We start from the raw sequence: 9,977 nt of genomic DNA on the forward strand, positions 1-9,977 counted from the left end.
CTACTCACAAACTAACGTAGATAACAGAATGTTCCTTAGAGCATTGCTTCTGTTTTAGTAAGTTTTCCAATTAAAGTCGAGTTTGCATAATGTCAAATCTCAACCAGCTGCTAGTAGAGTCTGAGAGTAAACACAAATAAACAGGCCAACTGATGTGCACTGCCACTGTGTCTGTACTGCTATCAAATTAAAACTGCCTCAGACTGGCCTTGGTTCAGCTTATGTGCAGGATTTTGATATAGTCTCATCAGAGGGTTCTCCTAGTGACAAGCACCATATGGGTAGTGGTGCCACAGCAGTTGACAGTAGTGTTGCACCAGCTACTTGGTTTTCATTCAGATATTCGTGGTGCCTCTATGCCCCCTAGAAAAGAAATCTATTCTTCCAGAAGTTAGGAGTGCTGTGATCTATTTTTCTGGTAGATGTCCTGAAACTAATAAAAATTGCTTAGGTTAGTTGTAGTGTACTTACAATATCAGTATTTTTGACCAGTCAGCACAGAGGTTCTCTTCTCTTTTACAGTCAAAATCCTTATGATTCATGTTTATATCTACAGATTCACTAACAAGAATAATGTATGGTTATTCTTTGTACATCCAAAAAACAAGATTTGATTATGCATTTAGAGCTGCACTGAAATTATTATTCATTGCGTTGAAAAATAACAGACTGTGTTTTGATGTAAAGATTTTTTAAAAATTGTTTGTACATCACTGACAACTTATTTTATTGCACAGTCTATGCAGAGGTATTTTTGTGTGCTTTTAGAGCTTATTTATTGTAATAAATGACATTAATTTTAAAATACTGGTATTAAAAATAGTCTCCAATCCAATACTTTTTCTCCTGCATTAGGTTAAAGGAACAAAGTTGGGCCACTCAACCACATTTTGTGATGAAAACAGATGATGATGTATTTGTTGACACAAGGATTGTGATGCAAGAATTGACAGAAAAAGCCAGTAAATCCTGGACATGGTGGGGCTCCTTCCGTGAGGGATGGAAACCGCAGAGTGCAGGGAAATGGCGTGAACCTGCTCCCCATCCTTGGAAGGTATATCCACCATTTCCCTGTGGTGGTGGTTATGTGCTGAGTTGGGATCTTGTTGAAAGGTAATGTATGTAATAATAATAATAACAACAATAATAATAATAATAATAATAATAATAATAACAGATTTCAACTTACTGTAAAGAAACACATTAAGTTACAGACAGGCGCAATTAAAAGAGATAAGGCATTCACATAAAGCTTTTGGCCACAGCCTTAACCAGCAACAGAGAAACACACACTATTCATAAACACAAGCAAGCACGTCTCATGCACACGTGACCTTTAACTCCAGTATCTCAGGCCAGAATGCTCAAATGTTAAATGTTGTATTTTTAATATTTTACAAAAAGCATGAAAAGGAAAGGCAAAGGAAATTTGGAATTGCAAATAAATTTCCAACAAATGATTGTAATTTAGTGCCCATGAGGACTCTGCAAATAATATTCCAAGAAGGTATTATAATAATAGCATACAACACTTTGTATTCTGATTGTTTCATTTTGACCTTCGAGCAGCCCTCAGCCCCTGCATGTGGGCGATAGTTTCCCAGCGGAGGTAAAATAAATCCATTGGCCATTGGGAACTATGCTAGCTAGATATGGAGCTCATTAACATGCTAGCTCTCAACTAGAAAACTTTGTATGAGTGCAAACCAGATTTGTGTTGCTATAGAAACTTTAAAACATCCATGTAATCATTTAATTGTAAAAAATGTGACATTTATAACTGGTGCAAAATGCTGAAACAATTTCTGCTTCTCCTGATTTTATGGTGCAAATCATCAAGTGTACAATATTAAAGGTATCTAATTTTATATATGAAGTTGTCATGTGCACATCACAATCCATACCTGGAAGTTTATTTGCAATCGCAAATTTTCCTTGCCGTTTTCTTTTCATGCCTTTTGTCGAAATATTAATAAATACAAGTAGTATTTTTGTTTATTTACAGTGTAACATAAAAATTAAAAATAGAAAAAAGTTTCTGTATATAGACTCAACCCAACAACCCTTGGATTACTGTTCTGTACTCTTTCCACTGTGCCAACCACTTCCCGCAACTACACCAACATAAATGGCTCATGCCTCGCCTGACTTGCACCAAATGTGCTATTTTTTTCTAAATGCTAGTCTACCTGGAGCTCCCACTTCTGTCACTTTCATTTCTGGTAAACCCTTGTATACGAGGTCTGTTCAAAAAATTCTGGAACATTCGTAATTCTGTGCCAATGCTGTGTTGGAGCGAAATGTGATTGGCATCACTGCAAATGCTTGTATTTAATGTGTAACTTTAGAAAGTTTCATTATTGTATTTCTGTTATTGTTCAGTGCTGTATTGAGTAGAACACTGTGTTGCACAGTTCGCGAATTTCGAGACGGCAGAGTCAGAGGAGCAACGCACCTGCATTAAATTTTGCGTGAAACTCAAGAAAAACTGTACAAAGACACATCAAATGATGCAGGAAGTCTATGGTGATTAGTGCTCAAGCTGTACTTGGTGATAGGAATGGTTCACACACTTTTAAAATGGCCAGATGGAAGTTAACGATGACCCCTGTTCAGGACATCCTTCGACATCTATTAACAACACTCATGTCAGGAACGTCAACAAAATTGTGCATGCCAATTGATGACTGACTGTCCGAGGGCTTGCAGAAGAATGTAACATTTCAGTTGGAACATGTCATGAAATCCTGACTTGGCATCTAGGAATGCATCGTGTTGCCACCAAGCTTGTCCCACGGCTCACGAGTCCGGACCAGAAAGACCTTTACCTCACAATCTGTGAAGAGCTTTTGTGTCACGTGAATGGAAATGAGATGTTCCTTAAGAGAATCATAACTGGTGATGGTATGTGTATGTTGAGATCAAGGTTCAGTCTTCACAATGGGTCAGAAATGTTTTACAAGGCCCAAAAAAGCTCATCAGGTCAGTTTAAATGTCAAAGCCATGCTGATAGTTTTCTTTGAGTTTGAACGATTAGTTCATAATGAATTCGTGCCATAGGGACAAACTGTTAATCGATGTTACTATTGAGTTGTGTTGCAATGCCTGTGAGAAAATACGAGAAGGAAACAGCTTGAGATGTGGCGAGACAATTCATGGCTCTTTCATAATGATAACACACTCACACATTCATCCCTGTTGGTGCATGACTATTGCACAAGAAAACAAAGTCAGTGTGCTGCCTCATCCTTCGTACTCTCTGAACCTGGTCCCTGCAGACTTTTTCTTATTTCCAAAGTTGAAAACCGTATTGAAAGGATGAAGATTTGCAACGATAGATGAGATAAAAGAAAATTCACAGACAGCGCTTCGGCTGATCCAGCAAGAGGAGTACCAAGACTGCTTTTGGAAGTGGAAGCGGCATTGGGAGCAAGGTTTCAATTGTGGAGGAGAGTATTTCGAATGAGACTATGTTCAGTAAGTAAAAGGTAAGTGTAGAAAAAATTTTTAAACAAAGTTCTGTGATTTTTTGAACAGACCTCATTTGGATGAAATCAGTGATGAACAGTAGGTGTGGTCCCATATAAGTAAATTTATTGGTCTTTCATTGATGGATCATTTTTTGGCCATATGTTTTTAGCTTCTGTTAGGAAGAATTCATTGAATTTAGTTACTTATGATTTTAATTCCATATCATTAGTGTTGTCATCTAGCAAGTTCCAATACCATATGTGTTATCAAGTTTATTTGTTTCATGCCAAATAATGCTGCAGATGATCATTCCTTCGTTGTAGAATTTTGTGTGCGTAACACATGGTTCTTTCTTTTTGATGACTCGATGATGCAATTCCCAGTGTCTTACTGTCCTGACTATCATCCTCCAAACACAAAGTAAATTACACAAATAGGTGGGAAAACTTAAGAATAACTAGCAATAGTGCTTTTTCTTCCAAAAGAAATTGCTGCTGTAAATGAAGTGTTACTTCTTGTGGTAATACTACATTTCTATAAGTAGTTGTGTTGTGTCATGGTCTTCAGTTCGAAGATTGGTTTGATTCAGCTCTCCATGCTACTCTACCTATGCAATCCTCTTCAGCTCTGAGTAGCTACTGTAGCCTACATCCTTCTGAGTCTGCTTACTGTATTCATCTCTTGGTCTCCCTCTAAGATTTTTAACCCCCACACTCTCCTCCAGTACTAAATTGGTGATCCCATGGTGTCTCAGAACGTGTCCTACCAAACAATCCCTTCTTCTAGTCAAGTTGTGCCACAGATTCCTCTTCAATTCTATTCAGTAGCCTCTCATTAGTTATATGATCTACCCATCTAATCTTCAGCATTCTTCTGTAGCACCACATTTCAAAAGCCTCTATTGTCTTCTTGTCTAAACTGTTTATTGTACATGTTTCAGTTCCATATGTGGCTACATTCTCTATAAATACTTTCAGAAAAGACTTCCTGACACTTAAATCTGTACTTGACGTTAACAAATTTCTCTTCTTCATAAATGCTTTTCTTGCCATTGCCAGTCTACATTTTGTATCCTCTCTACTTCGACCATCATCAGTTATTTTGCTGCCCAAATAGCAAAACTCATCTACTGTTTTGAAGTGTCTCATTTCCTAATCAAATTCCCTCAGCATCACCTGATTTAATTTGACTAATTTTGCTTTTGTTGGTGTTCATCTTATATCCTCTTTTCAAGACACTGTCTATTCTATTCAAGTCCTCCTCTGTCATATGCTGTCTCTGACAGAATCACAATGTCTTTAGAAAACCTCAAAGTTTTTATTTGTTCTCCATGGACTTTAATTCCTACTCCAAATTTTTCTTTGGTTTCCTATAGAGCTTGCGCAATGTACAGATTAAATAACATTGAGGATAGGCTACAACCATGTCTCACTCCCCACTCAGCCAGTGGTTCCTTTTCATGCCCCTTAACACTTGCAGCTGCCATCTGGTTTCTGTACAAGTTATAAATAGTCTTTCACTCCCTGTGTTTTACCCTTGCTACTCTCAGACTTTCAAAGAGAGTATTCCATTCAGTATTGTCAAAAGCGTTCTCTAAGTCTACTGGTGCTATAAACGTAGGTTTGCCTTTCCTTACTTATCTTTTAAGAGATGTTGTATGGTCAGTATTGCCAAGCATGTTCCTAAATTTCTGTGGAATCCAAACTGATTTCCCTCAAGATCGGCATCTATCATTTTTCCCTTGATCTGTAAGGATTTGTGTTAATATTTTGCAACAATGACATATTAAACAGTTAGTTCAATAATATTCACATCTGTTGGCAGCTGCTTCCTTTGGATTTGGAATTATTATAATCTGTTTGAAGCCTGAGGGTATTTCTTCTGTATTACACATCTTGCTCACCAGATGGAAGAGTTTTCTCATGGCTAGCTCTCCCAAGACTATCAGTAGTTCTAATAGAATGTTGTCTACTGCCACAGCCTTGTTTCAGCATGGGTCTTTCAGTGTGATATACTGTACCTTCACTCATGTCGCATGCAATTTCAATGGTCATGTGTCTATACAGTTCACAGGCCTGCTTATAGAGGTAACTTAGGTAAGCCGCCTGGCACTCACTGGTGAGCCATCAAAGAAACAGTATTATTTACACAATCGCAAACGAGTTTCAGCCTATTCTATAACCTATATTACTGTTGTCAAACCAGTGTGTCCAGTGCTACACACAATGTGTACTTCATTGTAGCTTACAAGTTTCATTATAAAGTGCTATGTTCCATGCTGGAAAATGTTATGAAAAGTATAGTTGCTAGTCACCATATAGCGTAGATGCTGAGTCACAGGTAAGCACAACAAAAAAACTGCCAGAAAGTGAGCTTTCAGCCAACAAGGCCTTCATCAGAAATAAACAACATACATACAAACACTCACACAAACACAACTCACACACATGACCATACTCTCTGGCTGCTGAAGCCAGACTGCAAGCAGCAGCACATGATGGGAGAAGCAACTGGGTGATGAGGTTAAGGAGGAGGCTGGGGTGGGGACGGGGCTGATTAAGTGTTGCTTGTGGAACCATACCGGAACGAGGTGGTGAGAGTGTGGGCAGCTAGGTGGTTAGATGGAGGTTAGATGGAGGGGAAGGAAGGGGGTGGGGTTAGCAGAAGGAGAGAAGTGGAAAGACTGAGGGTGTGTTGGTGAAAAATGTTGTGTTGGGTGATCCAACTGTCTCTTGGCCACAGTTTATTGGTGGCCATTCATGTGCCTGACAACTTGTTGGTTGTCATGGCCATGTAGAGTGCAGCACAGTGGTCGGAACCTAGCGTGTAGGTCACATGACTGTTTTCACAGGTAGCCCTTCCTTTGATGGGATAAGTGATGCTTCTGACTGGACTGGAGCAGGTGGTGCTAGGAGGATGTATGGGACAGGTCTTGCTTCTAGGTCTGTTGCACGGATATGAGCCTACCACTGTGGGAAGGAGCCTACCACTGTGGGAAGGGTGGAGAGGATGGTGGGTAGTACATTCCTCATTTCAAGGCATGACAAGAGGTAGTTAAAATCCTGGTGGAGAAAGTGATTCAGTTCCTCATGAGGGGATGTGACTCAGTACCCCTCAGAACTGGAGCAATTGAATCACATTCTCTGCCAGGGTTTTGACTACCTCTCGTCATGCCCTGAAATGAGGAATATACTACCCACTGTCTTTCACACCCCTCCCACAATGATATTCTGCTGCCCACTGAACCTACACAATATTCTTGTCCATTCATACTCACCCCCATCACCCAAACCCTTGCCTCATGGCTCATATCCCTGTAAAAGACCTAGATGCAAGACCTGTCCCATACACCATCCCGACACCACCTACTCCAGTCCAGTCACAAGCATCGCCTACCCCATCTAAGGTAGGGCTACCTGTGAAACCAGTCATGTGACCTACAAGCTAAGCTGCAACCACTGTGCTGCATTCTATAAGGGCATGACAACCGACAAACTGTCTGTCCACATGAATGGCCATCGACAAACTGTGGCCAAGAAACAGCTGGACTATCTCGTCGCTGAGCATGTCTCCCAACATCACATTCTTCATTTCCATGACTGCTTCATAGCCTGTGCCATCTGGATTCTTCCCGCCACCGTCAGCTTTCCTGAACTGTGCAAGTGGACACTATCTGTGCAATATATCCTATGTTCCTATATCCCTCCTGGCCTCAACCTTCATTAATCATTGTCCGTACTTATATAGCCCCTTCCATTTTCCCATTCCAGCACTAACAGCCCTCTGTTCCACCAATTCACCTGCAGTCTTTCTACTTCTCTCCTTTTCTGCGACCCCTCCTCCCTCCCGGCTCCCCCGTCCAACCTCCCAATTTCACCTAGCTGCCCACCCTCTCTTCACCTCATGCCTGTATGCTCCCAAGAGGAGCAATTTATTGTCCGTCCCCCCCCCCCCCCCATCACACTCTACCCTGCTACCGTGCCATCCCTTCCTTCTCTCTCCTCTCTCCCCCAGCCTCCTCCGTACGCCCCCTCCCCCCCCCCCCCCCAGTTGCTTCTCCCACAGTCTGGCCTCAGCAGCCAGAGACTCTGAGCGTGTGTGTGTGTGTGTGTGTGTGTGTGTGTGTGTGTGTGTGTGTGTGTTGCATTTGTATGAGAGTGTGTATGTATGTTGTATGTTGTCTATTTCCAGTGAAATTGTTGGCTGGAAGCTCATTTTCTGACAATCTTTTTGTTGTACCCCTCTGTGAGTCATCTTCTCTGCTTTATGGTGAGTAGCAACTATCTTTTTCATAATATTACTACGGAAGTCGCATTTGTTCTTGCTGTAGTGCAGTGCTCCATCAAATTCTTCACACAGTATCATATCTCTCAACTCATCTTCATCTAGGTTCTCTTCCATTTCTGTAATATTGCCCTCAAGTACATCTCCCTTGTACAGACCCTGTATATACTCCTTCCGCCATTCAGCTTCCCCTTCTATGCTTAAGACTGGCTTTCAGTTTAAGCTCTTGATATTCATACAGCTGCTTCATTTTTCTCCAAATGCCTCGTTAATGTTCATGTAGGCAGTTTCTATCTTTTCCCTAGTGATACAAGCTTCTAAATCCTTACATTTGTCCTCTCGCCATCCCAGCTTAACCATTTTACACTTCAGGTCTTTCTCATTTTTTAGACATTTGTATTTGCTTTTGTCTGCTTCACAGCAAGTATTCCTAGTTTGGTTAAATACCATTTAACCATTTGACTGTTCCATGGATCATACATGAAATCTCTCACTATATTCTGAAATGTGTCAATTTCTTTAAAACAATAATACCATTTATATTCTCAGTAAAAAATATAATGAAAAGAAATGTGCAATCATGAAACTATGTACCATTTTACAGAACATAATGAACTGTCAATAGCATTGTTAACAAATAATGCACACCATAGCTTTGAACTCTATGCAAACTGATATGGAAGTATTGTTTCTCTAATTCTCTCTTTCTCTATTTTTCACTTGCAGAGTAATATATAAATCACAGCAGCAAGAAGTACACATACCACAAGGAGAAGATGTGAGCATGGGTGTTTGGCTGGAGGATGCACAAGTATGGCAACATAAAGGTCCCTGCATCTGGGAATGCACCTATGCTGAGAGAACGGAGCAGAATCTACAGTTGTGCAATACTGGAGAACTGACACCTGATTCAATGAGACACTTATGGAAAGTGTATCAGAAATATGGCAATGTCTCTGCTTAATCAATTGACATAAAAAGACCTGTCAAATGATTCACAAAGTGTAAATATATCTGGATCATCTGTCATTGTACTGATTACCTACTATTCCATTCAATTCTGTTGACAGTAAATACAACATGTTTATCTGTGGACGGAATGATGTGACATAAAGGTGATTGTCGTAAGATCTACTGAGTATGCATTTTTTTCTAATGAACACAGCATCAACTCTCACCTTTTAGCTCTTTTAGTGTGTAGGGAGTGATATGTCATTTCTATACTGCTCGCACTCCTCACTACAGTGTAGTTGAAGTAGACTTTTGTTGTGAAAATTGTAAAAGCTAACAAAGGGTAGGACTTGTAAATGTGAGAGGGTGCTACCAGTCTTATTCATCCACCACTTTGTAAAGGCCTCCTCTAGACTTTTCCAAACATTGAGGTCTTCAGGTATACATATATACATGTTGCTCCAAAATGACTGTTTGTATTCTTCCATTGAGTCCTGAGTTCTCTTTCTTGAATTCATGGTCATTACATGAGATGTATGTTGGTAGCAGTAGGCAGGACTATTGTGCAGTCTGTCACAAATTCTGGTTCCCTTAACTTTCTCAATTTAGTGTTTCAAGAAAAGAATATCACCTTCCCTTCAGGGATTCACATTTGAATTCATGCATGTTGATCAAACCTGCTGGTAACAATTCTAGCAGCATGCCTATGAATTGCTTGGATATCTTCCTTTAATCTGACCTGGTGGAAATACAAAACACTTGAAGAGTATTCAAGAATTGATCCTACAAGTGTCCTGTGTAGATAAGCTACAATTTCCTAGAATTCTCTCAGTAAACCACAGTCAATCATTTGCATTCCCTACCACCATCCTTAATTTGCATATTCCATTTCTTACCACTCTGCAACATTACTCCTAGCTATATAACGAATGTGACTGTATTGAACAGCACGGTACTAGTACACCAAAGTGAAAAAAGTCATGGAATGCTTCCTAATATCGAGTTGGACCTGCATTGACTGAACAGATTATTGGAAGTCCCCTGCAGAAATATTGAGCCTTACTGCTTCTATAACTGTCCATAATTATGGAAGTGTTGCTGCTGCAGAATTTGGTGCATGAACTGATCTCTCGACTGTATCCAAAAAATGTTCAGTGGGTTTCATGTCAGGCAATCTGGGTGGTCAAACCAATGGTGAAAAATTGTAGCCCAGTGATGTGGTGCATTGTCATCCCTAAAAATTCCATCATTGTTTTGGAACATGGGGTCCA

At 40.1% G+C, this 9,977-nt stretch overlaps 1 protein-coding gene across 3 annotated transcripts in view; it reads left to right on the forward strand.

The window, feature by feature from the left end:
* The window catches only part of LOC126195030 (UDP-GalNAc:beta-1,3-N-acetylgalactosaminyltransferase 2-like), a 147,278-nt gene extending 138,395 nt beyond the window's left edge, over window positions 1-8,883 (forward strand). For all 3 annotated transcript variants that reach the window (XM_049933471.1, XM_049933472.1, XM_049933473.1), the window contains exons 6-7: window positions 856-1,113; window positions 8,482-8,883. In XM_049933471.1, coding sequence (XP_049789428.1) covers window positions 856-1,113; window positions 8,482-8,719 — 496 coding nt within the window. In that variant the 3' untranslated portion in view covers window positions 8,720-8,883. The remainder of the gene's footprint in view (window positions 1-855; window positions 1,114-8,481) is intronic.
* The last annotated feature ends 1,094 nt before the right edge of the window (window positions 8,884-9,977 follow it).

Source organism: Schistocerca nitens, chromosome 7 (genome assembly GCF_023898315.1).
Source record: "Schistocerca nitens isolate TAMUIC-IGC-003100 chromosome 7, iqSchNite1.1, whole genome shotgun sequence".
Classification (NCBI taxonomy): Eukaryota; Metazoa; Arthropoda; class Insecta; order Orthoptera; family Acrididae; genus Schistocerca; species Schistocerca nitens.